Source organism: Stegostoma tigrinum, chromosome 24, assembly GCF_030684315.1.
Source record: "Stegostoma tigrinum isolate sSteTig4 chromosome 24, sSteTig4.hap1, whole genome shotgun sequence".
NCBI classification, from domain to species: domain Eukaryota; kingdom Metazoa; phylum Chordata; class Chondrichthyes; order Orectolobiformes; family Stegostomatidae; genus Stegostoma; species Stegostoma tigrinum.
Window position 1 is genome coordinate 30,310,278 of NC_081377.1, and position 22,947 is coordinate 30,333,224.

General features: G+C 40.5%; 1 protein-coding gene across 3 annotated transcripts in view; it reads left to right on the top strand.

Moving 5' to 3' along the window:
* Positions 1–21,832, top strand: part of LOC125464975 (glucocorticoid modulatory element-binding protein 1-like) — a 42,732-nt gene extending 20,900 nt beyond the window's left edge. For 2 of the 3 annotated variants that reach the window (XM_048557965.2, XM_048557968.2), the window contains exons 5-9: positions 4,133–4,290; positions 8,405–8,530; positions 15,805–15,942; positions 17,923–18,045; positions 19,619–21,831. In XM_048557965.2, coding sequence (XP_048413922.1) covers positions 4,133–4,290; positions 8,405–8,530; positions 15,805–15,942; positions 17,923–18,045; positions 19,619–20,340 — 1,267 coding nt within the window. In that variant the 3' untranslated portion in view covers positions 20,341–21,831. Of the gene's footprint in view, positions 1–4,132; positions 4,291–8,404; positions 8,531–15,804; positions 15,943–17,922; positions 18,046–19,618 lie in introns of all 3 variants that reach the window. The other variant, XM_048557966.2, reaches the window with a different exon arrangement.
* The last annotated feature ends 1,115 nt before the right edge of the window (positions 21,833–22,947 follow it).

Below are 22,947 nucleotides of genomic sequence, written 5' to 3' on the forward strand. Positions count from 1 at the left end.
ACACAGCAGGCCAAGCAGCATCTCAGGAGCACAAAAGCTGACGTTTCGGGCCTAGACCCTCTCTGATGAAGGGTCTAAGCCCGAAACATCAGCTTTTGTGCTCCTGAGATGCTGCTTGGCCTGCTGTGTTCATCCAGCCTCACATTTTGTTGTCCCTACCTACAAGCCATGTTTACTATCCCTGATGAGCCCATGCCTTTTCAAATGCATGTAAATCCTGTCCCTCAGAGCTGCCTCCAGCAACTTACTCCACTGACATAAAAGGCCCACCCGTCTATAGTCCCTTGACCTTTTCTTGCAGCTTTTCTTAAATAATGGCATCACATTAGCCACCCTCCAGTTTTCCAGCATCTCTCACACGGCTATCAATGATTCAAATACCTCAAACTGGGTCTGTTTTCTTGACAGGCATCATGAATGAGAGGTGATCTCTTTGAAGCTTGCAAAATACTTTATAGGATATGTATAGTATGCAGCTAAGATATTTCCCCTGGTTGGGGAGTCCAGAACCAAAACACAATTCTAAAAATTAGGAGGATGCCATTTAGGCCGAAGACAAGAATCTTTTAAATCAGTGGTGAGCCTTTAACATAAACGTAGAACGTCTGTGCTTCCACAAGATGTCAGATTCTGGTTACCAGTGGCCTACAGGGTTTTGGGCATGGTGTGAGTAAAAGGGATTGATCTCACTAAGCATGCCCTGCTGTTCAATGGGTTGAATGGCCAACAGTTCCCCTATACAGGAGCAGAAGCTCTCTATTTGAAGCAACCAGTGCACTATTAGCTATGAAATACATTTAAATTTGAGGTTCACTTCCAGTATTCATGATACAGTGCTAAGCTACAATAGTCCTAACGCTAATGACTATCTTGGCTCACACTTGGAACAATGAGGCACTGCCACTGCGACATATTTTAGGTAACAGTACCTTCAGACAACAGGACTTGGGAGAACCTTAAAGAAAAAATTCCAGTGGACATCACAGGTTGCTGAAGTGATGTCTGTGTGAACTGGAAACACTTGGATTTGTATCTTATTCTCTGCTGTATTTTAAATTGAGGATTGAGGCTAAGATACACAGTGCAGGGCACTCCTAACGTTGTTAATATTTTTTAAAAGTTGGGGAGTTTGTAATTGAGTGCCATTTTTTTTTTAAAAACTGAATTTTCAGAAGAATACTAAGGGAATTCCACAGTGTTGAAGCCGTGGGAAAGTTTGGGAGATAACCAGAGCCATCTGCTTTCAAAAAAAAATTCAATTGAAGAATACCCTTCCTGTTTGTGTGGAAGCTAGGATAGCTAACTGTCCTTTTATAAAAAGCAAAGGAAACCATTTGGCATGTCCTGCCGATGCTAGCTCATTGAAAAAAGACAAAAAATGAAACTAAATTCTTTGCATGTGTACAGCATTCATAAAACAAATTAATTGACTCTGCACATTGAAGTGAATAAATATATAGTATCAGAGCCATTGTGGAAGCATGGATGCTGATGATGTAGATTGAGTTTAGAATATTGAAGGGCATATGACATTCAAAAGGAAAAGGAAACTAGATAAATGTGAATGGGTAGCACACCAAATCAAAGATACTTGATGCTGTAGTTAAGGGTGACCTTGGTTCAGCATATCAGGATATTGAATCTGGTTGGGTGAAGGTGATCAAACTTTGGGAAGTGCAAGTTATCTGCAGACTGGATGGTAACAGTGACGTAGGAAGAAGGGTACAAGAAGAAATCTTAGATGCTTTTGATAAAGAGATGGCATTAATCATGGTATTCAGACTAACGCAAGCTCTTAAAAAAAAATTAGATAGGCAATCAGAGTCTCAATGACAAGTTCATAAAGTGCTTTTCAGAGTTTCTTGGAGCAGAATGTTCTGGATCTGATCATAGAACAAACTATACTAGATCTGATTGTATAATGTTACAGAATTAATTATCCCAAAGTAAAAGCATGTCTGTAACAGTGACCACAACATTCAATTATACTTCCTTTCAGCAGGGCAAAGGATGGGTCTAAGGTTAGTACAAAACCTGAGCAAACTGAAGTGATTTGACTTTTAAGTAGAAATAGCTCTGTAGAAAAGCAGTGACAGACATTTAAAGGGATATTTTAGAGTACTCTCAATAAGTACATTCCTGCTGTAAAGATCCATGAGAGATCCTACTATATGTAGATAATCAAAGAAGTTGAGGTATAAAGCATGTAATGTGTAAAGATGCATGGCTGGTCAGAATACAAAGAAAGGGCGAATGACTAAAAGGTTAATCAAGATGAATAGAGCGTGAGAGGAAACTAGCTGGAAATGTAGAAGCAAATAACTTCTACAAGTATCTGAAAAGGACAGGAGTAGATACAGTGAGTGGTCCTCTAGAGGGGTGAGAATGGGGAGTTAATGTAATAAAGAAATGGTGTATGTAATAAATATTTGGATTCCGTCTTTGATTGAAGATGAAGTCGTTGATTTTATTAAGTACTTAATATAAAGGGTTTTTATTAAATGAAAATGCATTGTAGATTCTGGAAAGTTGTAAATAAGCCACTGTGTTCAAAAAGGGAGGGAGACACAACGGAAGGCAAGTTAGCTTAAAGTCTGATGTTAGTCAGTCTTGGTGGAAATTCTAACTGCGTACTTGAAAACCTCATGGCAATTGGGAAGATTTGGCAGGATTTTGTGAAAGGGAAAATGTCGAATTGATTCATTACTCCTCATTAAATGGATTACCATGTGTACTGTTGGTAAGGAGATCCTGCTGATGTACTATATTTGGATTTCCAGAAGTCATTAGACAAGGAACTGCATAAAGCAATATTGTATTAAGTGTAAGGGGTAATATATCAACATGGATAGAAGTTTGATTGGCTGATAGAAAATCAGGTGTGTAAATGGGCTATTTTCAGATTAGCACAGTGTGATGAGTGTGATCCTATGTGAGTCTGAGCTGGACCCTTGACTTCTTACAACTTATCAACAATGAGGTGAAAGAAAGGCATGGAGGTTAAATTTGCAGATGACACAAAGATAGGTAAGAAAGATTTTTGTGAAGAATGACATAATAAGAAAGGTTGAGTAAATAGGTAGAAATTTGGCAGATGGACGACAGTTTGGGAAAGAAAAAGTTGTTCACTCTGGCCAGCAAGATTTTAAAAATCTATTGTGTAAATAGAGAAAGACTGTTATATTCAAAGGTGCAGTGGGAGTTTAGGCATTCTCGTCATGCATGAACTTCGAGGTGTTAATATGCAGGTACACTAGGCAAACGTGGAGATTAATGGAATGCTGTCCTTTATTACAAAAGGAATTTCACACAAAAGTCAAGTGTGATGCTTTGGTTAGATAGGGCATTGATGGATATTGTGTGCATCTTTGCTCTCTCCATTTGAGGAAGGATTTAAGTGCATGGAAATGGTTCAGAGGTTTACTAGATAGACAACCACTGATTTCAGGTGTCATAGAAGGTAATATTGGACAGACTGGACTGGTTTCCTCCAGAGCTGAGAAAAGGTGAGAGGGGACTTGATTGAAATGTGCAAGATACTGATTGGTTTTGAGAACGTAGGTTGAAAACGTTATTTCCTCGTAAGGTACTGTCCAGAACTCAGGGATACTGTTTTAAAATTTAAATCTTGCCCTTTCAGAGCGGAGATAGTGGGAATTTGGAATTTTCTGCCTTAGGTGATGGTCATGGGGTCATTCAATATCTTTAAGGCAGAAGTAGATGGTTCCCCTTGTCTAACAACAATCTAAGACTGACTGGGGTAGGTAGAAATTTGGAATCACAAACAGAACAAACATGGCATTATTGAATGGTGGACAAGGTCATCGTCTCCAAACTAATATGTTCAGTTAGTCTCACTCTTGCAGCTATTTCCCTACAGCTCTACGTGGACTTCAAGTTTTCTTTTGAAAGTTACAATTCAACTGCTTCCGTCATCCATTCATTTATTTTCCTGGATTGAAAAACAATAAATCATAGCCCAGTCCAAAGCCTGTAGCAGGGAAAACTGCTGTGGAATTCTAGCTGCACATACTTCACCCAGTTTACAAGAGTAATAGATTATGGTATAGTACCAAGTAGCCTTGGAGTGTATTATATAATAACTATTAACTTTGGATGTACTTATTTGCAGGAAAATGATGGACTCTGGGCAGTTAGACTTCTATCAACATGATAAAGTTTGTACCAATACCTGCCGTAGCACCAAGTTTGATCTTCTAATCAGCAGTGCCAGGGCTCCGGTTCCAAGTCAGCAGAGCAATGTGATACAGACCCCTACCTCCATAGATGGTGAGTGCAATGTCACTGATGGAGGGAGAATATTGAAAGAGGCAGAGTGGGAGTGGGAGTGAGGGTGTATCCAAAGATGTGAAGACTTGTGGTTTCATAACTGTGGCATCTAGGAGAATTGAAGTTTGCACTTTATGCCTGTTGTATTTATTTGAGTTTACTGTAACGGCAGAGTTTGTAGATTGGCGCAGAAAATGCCTCTGAAATAGGCACAAAGTTCAGTAAATGTTTCAGGCAAAATTCTTCACACAATTTTCATGGAATGCTAATTTACTGATGTGTGCATTATTGTACTTCAGATTTTTGACATGAGTGGTTTATCTTTATTTCTCTATCATGGTATAGCTTAATGTTTTTATTACTGGGCTAATCAATGGAACGTGTAAAAATCTAGCAAGGTAGGTTGAAAAATTGAATTCTCTTTATAAAATTTGGTCATTAACTATGAAGCTGACGGATTGTTGTTTCCCTACAATGCGCCAACTGGCGCATTGCTATATTTTTGGGGAAGGAAACCTTGACCCCGTCCAGCTTACAAATAAATTCACTCTAGCACTAACTTTGACTGTAACTGGTTTCTGACCTAACAATTCAGCCAGGGGCAACTGGAGATGGATAATAATTGCAGAAGTTGTCAGACAATGAACTTGTGAGAAAGACTGTTTACTGAACCCCCAACAGGGATGGGAGACATGTTGAAGATTTTGTTTTCCTGTGATTCATTTCATGGGATGTGGGTGTCACTACTTAGACTGTTTTGTTGCCTGAACATAATTGTCTTCGGAAAGGTGGTGGTGAACCTTGAATTATTGTCCTGCATGTTGTGAAGTTAGATGCATTGTTGGTAAAGAAAAGATTTCTTGGCCCAGCAGTGACAAAGGAGCAGCAAGATTTCTAAAATGGAGACTTGGGTAACTTGAATATGGCAGTGTTCTCAGGCTTCTGCTGTCTTTGTCCTTCGAGATGTTAGATATCACTGGTTTGGGAAGTTGCTGTGTGCGTGTTGTAAGTCTACACGCTTGCCACTCGTGGAGAATGGAATGTATGGGATGGTGGATAGATTAGTGATCAGGTTGCTTTGTCCCAAACGGTGTCAAGCTGTTCAATGTTGTTGGCGCTGAATTCATCCTACCAAGTAGAAAATATTCCAAATAATGCCATATGACAAATACAAAGACTTGGGTACTCTAGTTGTTGGTCACTGCGGAATACTAAGTGTTTGACCTGCTCTTGTAACCAAAGTATTTATGTGACAGGTTCAGTTCTCATCACTGGTGGCCCCACTACTAGATAGCTCTGTTGATTAAACCTCCAATCACTCGAATGATTAAGAGTAGACTGGGGCAGTAACTGGCCAGATTTGTCATCCTCTTTGAGGACAGAGCACAGCTAGGCATTTTCCCCCTTGGTCAGGGAATTGTTAGTATTGTAACTCTAAGACTAGCTTGGCTAAGAATGCAGCTAATCCTGGAGCACAAATGCTCATCATTACAGCAGGAATGTTGTCACCACACAGAGCCTTGATAAATCCAGTATGTTCATATTACTTTGTCACATGGACTAAATTGGCTGAAAAATGTGATCTATGATTCTGGAAACTTCAACTGAAATGCTAAGAGAAATCATTCATTTAATAGCTTTAGTTGAAGATGGTTATTGTGTCTTCAGCCTTATCTCCTCTACTTATAGTGGGCTTGGCTGTCAGTAAGGATGGGGTGCTCACAAAGCTGTCTCCTCTGGTTAGTTAATTTATCCACCCCCATCCAGAACAGATGTGGCAGATTATCCAATCCCTTTGGATGATAGTGTAGTGCTCTCTGTTTTTGCTGTTTAATGTGTATGTAATCTTGTGCTGTAGCTTCACCAGATTGCAGATTAATTTTAGGAATGTTTGATACTGTACCATATGACATAGGAGTGGAAGTAAGGCCATTCGGCCCATCAAGTCCACTCTGCCATTTAAATCAACACTACTTCCCTGCACTCTCCCCGTAGCCCTTGATTCCTTCTGAGATCAAGAATTTGTCGATCTCTGCCTTGAAGGCATCCAACATCCCGGCCTCCACTGCACTCTGCAGCAATGAATTCCACAAGCCCACCACTCTCTCTGGCTGAAGAAATGTCATCTCTTTTCAGTTTTAAATTTACTCCCTCTAATTTTAAGGCTGTGCCCACGGGCCCTAGTCTCCCCGCCTAATGGAAACAACTTCCTGGCGTCCACCCCTTCTAAACCATACATTATCTTGTAAGTTTCTATTAGATCTCCCCTCAACCTTCTAAACTCTAATGAGTACAATCCAAGGATCCTTAGCCGTTCATCATACGTTAAACCTACCATTCCAGGGATCATCCGTGTGAATCTCCGCTGGACACGCTTCAGGGCTAGTATGTCTTTCCTGAGCTGTGGGGCCCAAAATTGGACACAGTATTCTAAATGGGCCTAATTAGAGCCTTATAAAGCCTCAGAATGTATTTCGTATGTTCTTTATTACTCCTGTTGAAAACAGGTCACTCCCTTTGCCTGATAGTGGTAAAGTGAGAGCTGATAGTTTAGAGATTATGGTGAAATGACGTCCTCCTACTGATGGCATATAGCAACTCTAACAATTCCCAATTTTTCTGCTTTTTCTGAATCTATTCCGTGTATTTTGATGGTAGTGATAATCAGCACTGGGGTAAGTTTCATTGTGAAAGATTTTTTTAATCTCAACAAGGACTGTGCTTGTTCCCACCAATACTGTGTTGGACAGATACATAAATAAGAGCTATGAGGATGAAGTCACTAGATTTTCCTTTTTTGGCTTTATTAGCATCTGCCACAGGACTCGTCTGGCAAGCTTTGTCCTTTAAGATTGAACAGTAATGTAGCAGTAATGCTACTGACCATTTTTCTTGATGTATGAAGCTGGTTGTGGAGCCTCTAGAATCATTTAATATCAGATTGCGTTAAGGTAACAGATCTTTCTTCCTAAAAGAACATTAGTGAACCAGCTGGATATTTATGGAATTCTAGTAGTTTCAGATTGTTTCTAACTTTTACAAGTGTCTTATTCCAGATTTGTTTTGTAAATTAAATTTAAATCCCTTAGTTATTGTAATGAAATTCGAACTTGTCTCATCCTCATCAATTTAGCCTACTGAATGATTGATTATACCCATTAAAGTAACCAGTCTGCCACCATGCCCCTCTGGTGAAGCCACAGCACAATCAGGTTTTCTTTATCTGGCATTATTGGGCAGGTTATATTGCTTCAGCACAGAGCTGCCCCTCAGATTTTGAAGGCACTTCTGTTTCCATCTTGCTGACCTTGCATCAAGTGAAGTCAGTATGTTTTAAGTCTTTCCCTGGGCTGGAATATTTAACCCAGCATTTATCAAAGGGCTACTTGGTCTTTTTAATTCAAGCACTTTGAAGCACAGTGACACCCAGCTCTCCCCAGGAGCTTTAATGAAGCCAGAAATTTAGTGTGCTCTAACTGAACAAAAAAAAAGTTTTTGCTCGAGGACTGTTATGGACTAGACCAAATCCCCTCAAGATACATTAAGATAGACTAAGAAAAAAAGTTAGACTAAAGGTAAGGCATTGCCTCCCAGATACAACTTGATTGGTTAAGCTACGTGAAGTTAAGCAAAACAGTTTATTTTTATACCACAGTTGAAATACAGACAAAAAAGATTTGGCTTAACTGTAACTACCAATGCTTAGTGAAATAACATATGTATTAACTAACTGTTCCAATAAAGTAACGTCACATAAACAACCTTTGCAAAGGCAAATTCAGTAAAATAGATTTTCATGTGCAATTTCAGCAGCAAGAGAAGTCCAGCTTTTAGCTGTAACAGAGGGGAATACGAGATTCCAAGCCCAGCGACTGTATTTAAAAAAAAACTCAAACTCAAACTCAAAATTCTGGTTTTGTGGGAGCTTGACCCCACCCATTCAAGCTGTTTCTATTGTTCCAACTTTTAAGACACAAACTCCAGGCCCCTCAAACCATCTATTTTATTGGCTTTGGGGCAGACCTTTCAGCAAATCTGTCTCAACCTTTCTTCATAAGAAAACAAACCAAATACACCTCTTAAGATCTATCACAGGTCTGTATTAATTTTATAGGCAATGGGACCCACATAACTGTGTCTGAAGAAAACACTGAAGAATGCATTGAATGGAGTCCAGCTCTGACTACCGTTGCTGTTACTACAGAGGACTTGAACAGGAAAGATGGCGAAGAAATCTCTGGTGAGTTCAGTGAGCCTCTTTTTTTCCTTCTTCTTCGCCCCGAGCTACAGTTAAACAAAGCTCTGCCAGAATGTTGGGACTTCTAGCTGACATCCAGCTGCCTGTAACCTACGCAGAATGAGTGCAAACACATTGTTGTTCTTTAACATTAAAACTTGGTACAATAAAATATTTGACAACCTTTTCTGTTTGTGTCCCAGTGAGGAAGAAGGATTCTAGGAAGAGGATAAACCAACCACAGTTAACTGAAAGTTATTTATTAGATCAAATTGGAAAAATAAGCATAAAATGCAGTTACGAATACTGTCAAGTCAGAGGTTTCGGAAAGGTTTTAAAAATAAACAAAAGATGACTTAAAGTAGAGGAGAGAATAAAGTTTGAGAGTGAAGAACTAACAGGAGTTGAATAAATACTTCACATTAGTCTTCAAGGCAGAAGACAGTATTCCAAAATACTAGCAAAAGGGGAAAAGGAACCAAGTACACTAACTATCACAGAAGAAAAATGTACTTGTGAAACAATTGGTTCTAAAGATTGGTGTCATCAAGACCTGGTTGGTTATATCTGAGGATTTTAAAGGAAGTGGCTGTAGAGATAGTGGATGCCCTGGTACTGATCTTCTGGATATCTGTGGACTCCGGAAAATTCCCAGAGGATTGGAAAGCTGCCGAAGTAACATTCTTCAAGAAGAGAAGTAGTGACAATAAACAACTAACAATATGCTAGTTAGTCAAACATTTGTCATTGGGAAAATGTTGGTCATAGAGCACGGAAACAGACTCTTCGGTCCAACCAGTTCATGCCGAACACAATCCCAAACCAAACTAATCCCACCTGCCGCCTCCTGGCCCTTAACCCTCCAAACCTTTCCTATTCGTGTATCCATCCAATTGTCTTTTAAACATTGTAATAGTACCCGCATCTGCCACTTCTTCAGGAAGTTCATTGTACGTGCAAACCACCCTCTGTAAAATATTTGCATCTTATATCTGCCCAAAAAGCTCTCAGCTTAAAAATGTGCCCCAGTCTTGAAATGTCCCATTTTAGAGTTGATGGTAGTTGTCTTTTCCCTATCTATAACTCTCATTATTTTATAAACTTCTATCAGGTCACCTAGAAACCGCCTATGCTCCTGTGAAAAACTTCCCAACCTATCTTTATAACTCAAACCTTCCATACCCAGCAATATTCTGGTAAAGCTCTTCTGAAACCACTCCAGCTTGATAATAACCTTCCTCTAACTGGGCAGCCAGAACTGGACACAGTATTCCAGAAGAGGTCTCACCCATGTCTTCTACGACCTCAAGATAACATCCCAACTCTATACTCAAAAGGACTGAGCAATGAAGGCAAGCATGCCAAACTTTTTTTAATGTAAACCATCCCATGTATATATAATGCCAGCTTTAAAGAATTACGTACCTGCACCCCTAGATCCCTCTGTCCTACAACACTGGCCAAGGCCCTACAATTAATTGTGTAAGCCCTTCCCTTTGATCTACCAAAATGCAATACCTTGCATTTATCCAGATTGAACTCCATCTGCCATTTTTCAGCCCATTGACTCACTTGATCAAAATCTCTTCGTAATCTTAAAAAAACCTTCTTCACTGTCTACAATGCCGTTAATTTTGTTATCTGCTGCAAACCTGTTAATGATGCCACTGTATTCTCATCCAAATCATTTATCTAAATGATGAACAAAAGAGGACCCAGAACTTGTCAATAGACAATAGGTGCTGGAGAAGGACGTTCGGCCCTTCAAGCCAGCACCACCATTCATTATGATCATGGCTGATCATCCACAATCAGTATCCTGTTCCTGCCTTATCCCCATAACCCTTGATTCCACTATCATTAAGAGCTCTATCCATCTCTCTCTTGAAAGTATCCAGAGAGCTGGCCTCCACTGTCTTCTGGGGCAGAGCATTCCATCTATCCACCTCTCTCTGGGTGAAGCCATTTTTCCACAACTCTGTTCTAAATAGCCTAGCCCTTATTTTTAAACTGTGCCCTCTAGTTCTGGACTCACCCATCAGCGGAAACATGCTTCCTGCCTCCAGAGTGTCCAACCCCTTAATAATCTTATACGCCTCAAACAGATCCCCTGTCATCCTTCTAAACTCAATATCCTAGTGGAGCTCGCGCTCTCTCTTCTCCCCCACCCCACATTAAGCCAATTACATATCCAATTGGCAAGGTCACTGAATCCCATGTGACCTAACTTTACTAATTAGTCTACCATGCGGAACCTTTACGAAAATCAAAGTAAACAATGTCTACTGTACTGCCATCATAAATCTTTTTGGTAACTTGTTCGAAAATACTAAATCAAATTTGAGACACGATTTTCCTCGCACAAAACCATGCTGGTTATCCCTAATTAATTGTCCCCACCTCTAAATGTCCATAAATCCTATCATTTATAATCGCCTCCAACGATTTACCCACAACCGAGATCAGGCTTAGAGGTCTGCAGTTCCCTGGTTTCTCCTTACAAACTTTCTGAATCAAAGATATGTTAGCCTCTCTCCAGTCATCAAGTATCTCACCTGTTGTTGTAGATGTTGCATATATTTGTGCAAGGTGTCTCAGTTTCTTCCCTTGCTTCCCACAATGTTTTAGGATACTTTAGATTAGGCCCAGAAGATTTATCCAACTTCGTATTCTCCAAGAGCTCCTGAACTTCCTCTTCTGTAATGTGAACTGTTTTTAAAACATCAAAGTTTGTTTCTCTGCATTCTCTTGACTCCATTTCTTTTTCCATATAAAAACTATTCAATTAGTATCTCCCATAGGGTTTAACGCAAAGACGACTTGCTTAATCTTTGAGGCCCAATTGTGTCTCTAGTTACCCTCTTGCTCTTAATGTATTTGTAGAATCTTGTTGGCAGATATGGTTAAGGATACTCCAATGCTATCCTGTGTCCCCTCTTTGCCTTCCTGAATTCTTCTTAAGAATGCCCCTTTACTGTTTACATTGAAGAGATTGAATTGAACCAAGTTGTCTTTATCTTAAAAATAGATTTCTTTTATTCTTGATCAGAACATCAATATCTTTATTCATCCATTGTTCCTTCATCTTAGCAGCCTTATCCTTCACTCTAACAGGAATAAAATGCCTCTAAACTCTCGCCATCACACTGACTATCTCCCACTTGTCAGATGTTCTTTTACCTGCGAGCAGTCTACTGCGATCTACTTTGGAAAGTTCTTGTCTTATACTATTAAAATTTGCCTTACTCCAATTAAAAACTTTTTAACTTTGATGGAAGACTTACCCTTTTCCAAAACCATTTTGAAACTTATAGAATTATGATCTCAAGACTCTGGACCCAGTGTTCCCCCACTGTTACTTCAGTCACCTGCCCTGCCTTAACACTCAAAGAAGGTCTAGGTTTGCTCCTTTTCTAGTAAGAGCATCCACATATTGATGAAGAAAGTTTTCTTGAGCACGTTTGACGTTCTTCACCAACCAAACCTTCAACACTATGGTATGCTCAGTCAATGTTTGTAAAATGAAATCCTCATGTGTTACAATCTTATGCTTACATATATCTCTAGAATCTCCCTATACAGGTGCTTCTCGACTTCTGTCTTACTTTTAGGGGCCTATAGTACAATCCCATCAAGTGATCTTTCATTTCTTATTTGTAATTTCTGCCCGTATATTTTTACTGGAGATTTTTCAGATGCCTTGCCTATTTACAGCAGCAATGTATTCCTTAATCAGAAATGCACCCCACCTCCTTTTCTATCCATTCTACAGCATCTAAAACTAAGAACATCGAGCTGCCAGTCTCATCCGTGTCTCAGCCAAGTTTCTATGACAGCTATGACATCCCAATCCCATGTCCTTAAACATGCCCTGAGTTCATCAGCCTTACCTGTAAGACCTTGTATTGGAATAAATGCAGTTTGTTTTGAGTTGCTACATACTGACTCTCTCTTGGCTTTCGTTTCTGACTGACATGCTCTCCTCACGTTCAGAACCTACCCCATCAAACCTTCCACTTACGCTGCTACTTAGAGAAAGCGAGTGGAGGAATTCTTTCAGTATAAAGTCTCCTTTAATAGAATGAGCAAATATTCCCTGATCCCTTTCCAGTTTGGGTGAGATCCATCCTTTTTGAACAGAGATGTTGAAATGATGTTCCATTTTACTTACTGAGGAGAATTTATTGGATCCCATGGCAGTAAACAAATGAGAGCGGTATTTTCTCTGTGTCCTGTCCAACATTCTCCTCGCAGGTATGACCAGGTTAATGTGTCATTCATTGCATTGCTATATAAGATCTTGCTGTACACAAACTGGCTGTTGCATTTACCTCCAGAATGACAGTATACTTTACAAGTAGCTATTTGGCTCTGAAATGCATTAGAGTATTTTAGGTTTGAAGAGAACTTTGTTGAGAGATTTCTGGACTTCTCAATGATAGTGCTGTTGGAAACAGGAAATAACTCATTCTCCAGCTATCACCAGACAAGGACATTTGTAACCTTTAGAGTTAGGTGCAGGAGAAACTCATTTCGCCCCACAAATCTACTCTGCCATTTGATAAGATTACAGCTGATCTGACTGACTGGAACCTGCTTTCCTGGCCACTGCTATATGTTTTGACTTCCTGGTTGGATCTATCTTGCCTCATTAAAAATGTTCCATGCCCTACTGCTACACCTCTGGGGAAGAAAATTTCACAGACACATTACCCTTAGGAAAAAAAAATCTCATCTCCATTTAAGAGTCTTAGTTTTAAGCAGTGTCCCTCAGTTTGAGCTGTGAGTGGTTGTATGTCTGGACCTTGACTCTGGTATGGTTAACAACATACATGTTTTGACAAAACTGGAAAGGACTGTGTTTGGGGCAGATACCACATTGTCATTTATTTGCTTCAAAATGCCTTTTGTTAATTCTTCCAGTTTGTTACCAGGCCTACATCCAGTGAATTTGCTGTTCACTCTCCATCCTCATAGATTGTAGTTATGTCCCTGATTAAACTCTGATGCTCCCTTTCCCTCTGGGGCGCCTTCAACCTCTGAATCTCAATACATATTCAACAAAGCATCTGGACACCATTCGGGGACCTGGGTCCCACTGAGATGCAGAATAACCGGGACCAGTTCATGATGTGCAATCTCATACAAGACTTTACCCATGTCTCTCAAACTATTCCTCCATTCAGGTTTCCTGTTCCACAGGGCACTGTATAGGTTCGTTAGAGGGGGTCTTTGTGGAGTATCTATGGGTACTTTTAAATCATCCTCCACTATTAACATACTCTTAGCCTCGCCTCAACACCCAAGGATCACACATGGTTATCAGGTGTTACCCTTTGTAGTTGTATATTGATTAGATCAGTCATTACGCTTCCCCCATCATTCTGACACAGTAGTATATTTACTGTTATACAAACAAAGTCCCTTGTAAAGATCTAGTCTTGGTTTGCTGTTATTAGTGCCCCGTAATCATTACATTCTTCAGTTTGATGTGTGCTTGCAGTTGGACCTTCAACCATTCACTCTTGTCCCTTGTATCTGTACCACCCCGCTCCACACTCCATGCATGAGAGTCAACACTGCAATCCAAACAATTATCTTTCCAATTGTGCAAATTCTACAGCAAAGATAATTTCACGGTAATTTCTCCTCTTACTTAGTTCACACATCTGATCTGTGGTTGTAATTGAATAAATTGAGATTTTTTTCCATTTCTCAGCTATTTTTTCCAAACCCAGTCCTGTCTCCCATTTCCCACCTGGGGTAGTTTGTTTTTAGCCCGCTCTTTCCTTTTTCTTTTTTCTTTAAGATCTTCTTTCTGTTAGGGTTATGTTCCCTGTAGGTGTGTGACTGAGTTTCTTGTTCTGTTTAGGTTCAGTCAGATTTGAACAGGCTCATCAACTCCTGGCATGTCTGATATGTGATATTGGTGGCAGTTATTCTGTGCCCCACAAGACATTAATTGGTTTACATAATACCATCCAATTTTTCCTGTAATTAAGAGTTTTGTGTACTGAGGGACTGGCATTCCTATCACTGAATAGGGGTCTGCATACCTTGGAGCAGGAAGGTCCCAACCTGGAAGTGTTATAATTTCACTCGTTGCACTATCCAAATGTCAGTAAATTTGGCTTTTACCTCTTCCTGTAAATCTGCTTAGTGATTTCCATGCATCTGCCAATTAATACGCAATTTGGTCAATGTTTACAGTAGTGAGAGAACCTCCTGTGTCCATTGAAAACTTGATGAGCCAGCCTCCGGCCTTGCCCTGTACAGGGAGTCTTCCTGCTCCGTTCCATTAGCATGAGGTCTAATACTATCCCGTTTGGGGGCATTGTCCCATTGGTAGCTATCATGCTGCCTGCCTGTAAACCGGTCAGTGTCAAGGCTCCTTCAAGAGGCAATGGGACAGCAATGGGGATGGTCAGTCGCAAGCAAAATGTCCCGCTCCTCCACAGTTAAAACACTTCTAGCAGTGGCCACAATCCCAGGGTCAAGTGGGGGTGTCCCCTCTTTCCCTGCCTATAACTCATTCTTAACCTCCATTTCTTGGGGCTTTTTCTGTCTCCATCTCCCTTCTAACTCTCTTTTTTGCTTTTACAGGTAGCTTTTTCACACTGATTTTCAAACTGTCAAGTGAACCATTTGGAGCTGGTTTTGTGCCTCCAGATCTCTAAGTTTCCTCTTCAAATTCTCAATTTTCTTGTCTTGCTGCAAGACTTTAGGTTTAAAATCAGCACATCTCTTTACCTCTAAATTTCCATTTCAAACTATAGTTTTCTGTGTACACATAACAAATTGAAACTGCCTTCTGTTTGGGTGTGTGGCTGTCCCATATTCTCCTGGGCATTATCCCAGAGTGTCTGTGCCACTGATCCAGCAACCACCTGCTCGATGAAGTCTGACCCATCATGGAAAACAGCCCACTGCAGCCATTTCTTACTAAGATAATTCTTTAAAACTCCTTCCCATACTGGCTGACTGTTTGCCTGTCATGATCTCTATTTAGGCTGCTGCCAGCAGACCTAGAAACTCCAACTGTCAGGTTCAATGCAGTTTGTCAGACCCTGTCTGTTAATGCTTCAAAATTTCAAGTTAAGTGATTTTTTTTTCCTGTAAAGTTTATGAAAGTTTGTCATGCAGGAAATGGGGGGTGAATTCTTATCTCACAGTTAGTGTCATTATTGGTTTCTAACATACTCTCTGAATCTTCAACCTGAAGTTACTGATGTTGATGGAATATCTCGCCTCTAAAGAGGTTTTATTTCTTGTTGCAGAAGACACTCTGGCCTTCTGGAAAGGAATAGCAGACGTGGGTTTGCTGGGAGAAGTTGTCACTAACATTCAGAAGGAGCTGATGGAGATGTTGGCAGGTGTTCAGCAGAGGATGTGTCAGACTCCATTGCAAATCACCGGTAGATGACGGAACATCTTGCAGTACTTTGTATTTGGCTGTTGGCTATCAAATAATGTTTCCATGAAGTTGAATATTTGTTCTGTGTCTGATGCCCCTTCACTTGAAGATCCTGCAGACTCGCGTCTGAGAGGTTTATGTTGTGATGCCCTATCTTGTCATTCCACTATGCAACTAGCCAACTCTGATTTGGAAAGAGAGTTGAAAGTTAATTCCAGTTGATAGCATTAAAGCAATCTGTGCTGAACTCTCAGCCTCCACTTTTTATACACTTTAATTTGTCCAAGGACCTTTTGCCCATAACCTACTGAACTAATCCAGCTTACCAGCCATTCTCATTGACCTTTCTGGACACAGGTGCCTCAAGTTCAACCTGTGCCGCCCTCCTTAGTGTCTTTGTGGCTTCCTTTCCCCATCCACAACTCTTTCCGTCCCCACCAGATCCCCTCTGTTCCCCAAATCCCACAGTATTCTCTTGGTAAATGCTGCTGCTTCCTCTCCACCTTGCCTTCACCTCCCATGGCTTTATCTTCATCTGTCTCTGTGCAACCCCTCAAATTAACACCCACTGTCTCTTGCAGCACGCTCCTTTAAAATTATCCTTAAAATGCATTTCTTTGGCCATCTCCTCAAAATCCCTTGGACTTGGCATTAATTTTCTCATAATCTTGTAAAGAGGTATACTATTCTCAGTAAATACTTATAAATGCTCTTGAATGTCAATTACTTTTGTTATTTGATTAATGAATTCCTTTTTCTCTGCACCACCACCCGACCTCTTCACTGCAGTGTTATTCAGGCTGCTGCTGGTGGACTCTCTAATGCCCTTGAGACTTGCCAGTACTGTCCTCAATGATCAGACAACTCAGACTAATTGACAGAAATACACCTTCTCCCCTTGTTTTCCCAATTTGTGTTTGGAGTTCCTGGAGATTTGCAGAGGGCTACTTTTGGCATTTGTTGCCTTTTGATGAATAGAACCTAAATAGCAACCTAGAATCTTTGTAGAATCCCTTTGGGGCGGCACAGTGGTTAGCACTGCTGCTTCACAGTGCCAGGGACCTGGTTTCAATTCCAGCCTCGGGCAACTGTCTGTGTGGAGTTTGCACGTTCTCCCTTTGTCTGCATGGGTTTCGCCGGGTGCTCCGATTTCCTCCCACAGTCCAAAGATGTGCAGGGTAGGTGCGTTGGCCATGCTAAATTGCCCATAGTGTTCAGGGAGGTGTAGATTAGGTGGGTTGTGGGTTATAGGTCTAGGTGGGATGCTCCTGAGGTTCGGTGTGGACTTGTTGGGCCAAGGGCCTGCTTCCATACTGTACGGATTCTAATTCTAGAATCTGTTAATATGATCTAAGCATATAAGTGTAGGGACAGGAGTAGGTCACTTAGCCCTTCAAACCTGTTCCATTGTCGAATGAGATCATAGCTGATCTGTAAATTTGAATGTAATGATCATGGTTAATGCCTGTGACTAGGATGGTAGTGTGGAAGCTCAACTGATAGTTTTAGGAAATGGTGTCATGTCTAACTGTGGCAGTGGGTGGAATTTAAAACATCAGTTGAATTTGTTTTTTATGAGCAAGCAAATGCTGACTTTGCTAGCAATATTCTCATCAAAAAAAATAATGATTCTACATTAAATTAATTGTTGATAGAGCTATAGCTGTGATGACATTAATGCGGAAAGAGAAAAACAACCAGAATTCAACTCTTGATTATTACCATCACCGCCTGCGATTAGGTAAATACTTGATAATTTCAGCTCTCCTGTAATGCCCTTCACCACCATTAAATTAGCCTGTTAACAAAGTCTTCATTTGCCCATTAATGAACACTCTTGTGAGATACTGGAGGATTCCAGAGTTAACCCAGCAATGGTTTCTGATTTCGGGATGCTTGGTTGGACAGGAAGGCTGAGTATGTGATCAGTAATGCCTGTTCTGGATTGGAGATATTGCAAATATTTGTGCTTGGTTTTCAGATGCTGCTGTCCTAAACAATATGGCGCACACTTTCGGCCTCCTGGAGACTGTGAAGAAAGTTTTGGACAAAAGGAAGAGTCAGACTGATCAAAGTCAAGAACAAATTCACAGCGACCTTGCAGGTAAGTTGTCTCACTCCTTCCTCCAGTGAAGGTGACAGTTCACCCAGGACACTAGCTCCAGGGCCAAAGGAGCAAGTATGGCTGTCCCATCCAGGAAAGTATCTGTTCATCGTTCCACTCCTCCCACAATTCAGTTCTCCATTTAATCCAAATAATGATGTATACTGCCAATTTAAAAATTAACCACAGGCTCCAGGCACTTGTGTTTTAATCAGTAATAGACATTCCTGTTGTTGCAGGTAGGGTTTCAGCTAATTCAGCTGGCTTATGATGGACTGGTACCAACAATGCAGATTCGATTTCTATGTTGTTTGAAGTCACCCTGAAGGCCTCACCTGAAGCATGGTGACTCTTAATCTAACTCATCACTGCCCAATAAAAGAGCAGCCTATGGTCCCCTGGGACTCTGCAACTTTCACTTCTTATTCAAGGTGTGCAGGAGAATGAGGTTTTTCAATAATTGTATTCCTCTTGCTGATAGGAGCCTATTGTCTTTAGATGACCTTGCCTTGTTTGCTGCTGTTGGAAACCCTATATAAAGAATACGGAATCTGGGTGCCCTCCATCTGATTCTCTTCCTTAGGCAACATCTGACTCCTTTATCTCAAAGGCCTTGATGCCGTATAACATCTAGCATCTATTGTTAAGGTAGCTACCTTAACAATAGTGGGTTTGGTTGTGTTGTTGTTGTTGTCGTCATCGTCGTCCCCCCATATCTCATTCTTTGCCTGGAATTGTACATTGATATCTATTGTTAAAAATAATTCCTACCTTGCCTCAAACTCAAATCATGTTGTGGAATTTAAAGTCTACTGCATTTTTCTAGTAGTATCTCTAGTTTGTGCCTCCTGGTAAGATTAGACCAGATGCCAGTCTGTTTAAGTTTTTAGCACTGTTAGAGTTCCTGACATTTTACTAAATGTCAATGGTGCATCTTCATGGTGCAGCAACAAGTTCCATATATTCACTTTCATTTGTGCAATAAACCATCCTAAAGCACCTCACAGGTTGTCCACAAACCAAATTTGGCACTCGGCTGGATAAAGTAATATCAGGATAAATGACCAAAACCTTGGTAAGAGGTCTTGTATTTTTAAGGAACTTAATGGAGATAGAGTGGGCGAAATGGACTGATTTATGGATGGTATGAACTCGAGGCCCAGGCAGCTGAAAGTGTTGTGTAAAAAGCCAGAGCCGAAAGAACCCCAAGATCTTGGAGTTGGAGGAGATTAAGAGATGGGGAGGGATAAAGGATACTGAAATTGCGGGGAGAGGGGCAAGAGTTGTTTGGTTGCAGTCAGTGCCATTCATTTTTACGTCTGTGAATGGTTGCAGAGTTTATTTTTCTTCAGTAATACTCATACCTTTTCATTGTCTTCCTTTAAAGATCCGTGCATGTACATGCCATGTCATAATCTTTAATATTGATTACTTTTCATTCCTTATAATTCCATATTTACTGACTAAGGAATGTAGCACAAACATATGAAGTATCATTATTAATGTCATAAATTAAGTACTTTGTCCATTATTTTCTTGCCCCTCGCTAATTTTCTGTACTTTCCAACAACAGAACTAGAACGTCAGCTGGAAGAGCAGAGAAGACGTGCCAAGGAGCAGAAACTGAAAAACCAAACTCTGCAAAACGTAGTGCTGATGCCGATTGCTACTCCTAAACCCAACAAGCGCCCCCGACTGCAGCGACCTGCCTCAGCCACCATTCTCACCCCAACCACACCTGTCCAAACACCCCAGTTCACCGTCATATCACCGATTGCTATCACTCCAATAGGAACAAACTTCTCTGTCGCCAATGTCACAACTATGCCGGTGGCTATTGGCCAACAGTCCAGTCCTGTCACCGTACACACGTTGTCAGGTGGGACCCAGCTGTTCACCAGGTATGCTGGCGTGGTCACTGCAGCCAAGACGACTGCCTCTGACACAGTCACCATTCATCCCACCTCCAGCCTTGCCCTACTGAGCACAGCTGCCATCCAAGATAGCAACACCATCACGACCGTGGCAGGCATGAACATGGGCCCTGTGGAACTGGTCACTGTGGACTCTGGTCTTGTGTCTGTTGTTCAGAGTCACAGCGTTGACCATTCAACATCAGAATCACAAACTGTGATTGAGATTCACCCTGGGCCAGAGATGGACTCAGACCCAGATGGAACAGCAGAAGCAGAGTGTGATGACAAGGTGCCGGACACAGACAACGAAACCCAAATACAAGCCATTGAAGTTGTGACCCAGGAGGAACAGCAGAATGAACAAAATGAGAAAAATTAATTATAAACAAGTTATTGAAGCACTTGCTTGGCTGTATCTGAATGTACTGTTACCAAAACATAGTTATGTGTAAAAGGTATGAATTTCAACCTGAAGATTTTTTAAAGGAAGGAATGTGATATTATAACGCATTCTGTACGCTGTGTTCTGCCTGTTCAGCTGGACCTTCAACCTTGGATCAGAATTTACTTCAGTTTGCCTTGTTGTGCAAGCTGCTAACAACCAAGAAGTGTTTGGGTAGCATGTTAGCATCTTGACCTTAGCGATCTCGCATTGTCTGTCGCCTTCCCTGCCCAGAATAACTCGTAAAGAGGATGCAAGCTCAGGTTCACTGATGTATATAAAGAAAAGTTAAATACCTGACCCTCATACTTCAAGTTGGTCGCCACATATTGGCCAACACTGGATGGATTGATTCAATCTTAATAACCTGAGGTGGCTGATAGCATTCAATTTTGATTTCTATCCATGGAAGAAATGGGGTATTTTTGCAGTGTGAAACGAAGCAAAAGCATAAAGAATTGTTGATGGTGACAATTCTGTGTTCATAGCAATGCTGCATTGGGTATTTGGAAACAGTTCTGGGAGGCAGTCACTACACGTATAGTTTAGCAAGAAATGACAGCTGCTGTAAGTCTGAAGTAAAAGTACAAATTTGCTGGAAATGCACGGCAAAAATGTCAGAATCTGAAAAATTAAAATGCGATTTTGCATCTTACAATTTAAAAAAAAATTCCCTTGTAAAACATTTACCTGTCTTCTCTTTTCAGATGCTGCCGAACCTTGCTGTGTGCTTTTATTTTCACTGTTGTGTAACCCTCTTGCATATCCTTGCCAAAATTTGAACAAGCCTCATTTGTGTAAGGGCAGCTTCAGTGTCTCCTTTCCAATGATGTTTTCAAAAGTTTCTTAATGTGAATCTGTACTGTTTTCATTTGCTTCTTATTATGAATCCACACTATGTACATTTTTTTACTAAACCAACAAAAATGCATAGCGTTCCTGTATAACAATTAAATGCATGTGACAAGGTAGCTGAAAATATTCCAATTCTTTTATTTCCGCGTCATGTCTGAAACTACTTTTTCTTTAATTACTGTACATCCTGCACTGTTGGTAGATGGGTAACAAAACCTTATTTTCACCAATGTTAAGAGATTTCAAATTTCTGATACTGATCTTAGATAAGGCTACAGTAAGGATCGCTGCAACTGGAATGACCCTGAACTTGGAGGTGATGCAGAGTGTGGTGGCTTTGGTCAGTAGGCGTGGATGTTTTGCTGATGTTTACTGCACCTTGCTGGAAAATCTGTTCAAGCCTCTAGACCACAGTAACTTTTTAATGGTTACTTCGAGTTCACTTAGTTTTTTTTTCCATTCTTTTCTAAAAATGCTGGAAATACTCAGTGGGTCAGTCAGCTACTGTGCAGAGAAACAGTTAACATTTCAATTCAATTACTTTTCATCAAGACACATGAGAGTTTGACTTGTCTCTGCTTGTTTCCTTGTGGTAATAAAATGTGTTTACAACTTTAAAAAAGAACTCACTTGTAAAACATTTACCTGACTTCCCTTTTCAAATGTTGCCAAACCTTGCTATGTGCTTTTATTTTCACTTTTGTGGAACCCTCTTGCATAATCTTGCCTTTAATGTAGTAGAACACCAGGCTCTTCACAGAACCTGATCAGATAATGACAAAGCCAAAGAAATAGACAGCTGACTGAAGCTTATTCAAAGAAGTTTTGAATATAAATTACAAGTCTTCCAAATTATATAGTGTTACACTTTATTACTTATTTATCTATAATGTGTGTGACGTGCTACAGTTACACAAGATATTATATGCATTTGCATATTTAAGGGAAGAGAATTTAGTAAAGGAATCTCATAGCTTAACATCTAGGTATCTGACAGTGTGGCTGCAAGGAATAAATGAAAGATAGTGTAAAATGTCCAAGTTAGAGAAAACAAACAAGGCCCTGTGTGAGAAAAGTTCCTTGCTTTCCATATTTTGTTTATAAATCTTCAAAATATTGGTAAAGCATTGGAAAATAACAAACATTTAGAGTTGTAGAGATGTATAGTATGGAAACAAATCCTTTTGGGTCCAATTTGTCCTTGCCAACCAGATATCTTAAATGTAAACTATGCCCATTTGTCAAGTCTTTGGCCCATACCCCTCTAAACCTATCCTATTCGTGTACCCATCCAGATGCCTTTTTAAATGGTGTAATTATATCAGCCTCCACCACTTCCTCCGGCAGTTCATTCCATATCTGCACCACCCTCTGCATGGGAAAGTTGCCTGTTGAGTCCTTTTTAAATCTTTCCCCTCTCACCGTAAACCTATGCCCTTTTAGTTTTAGACTTCCCTATCCTAGGAAAAAGACATTGGCTATTCACCATATCCACCACCCTAATGATTTTATAAACTTCTGTAAGGTCACCTGTCAGCCTCTGCACCAGGCAAGTAGCCCCAACCTATCTAGCTTCTCCCTATAGCTCAAGCCCTCCAATCCCTGCAACATCCTTCTAAATCTTTTCTGCACCCTTTCAAGTTTCACAACATCTTTCCTTCAGCCAGGAGATCAGAATCGAATACAGTA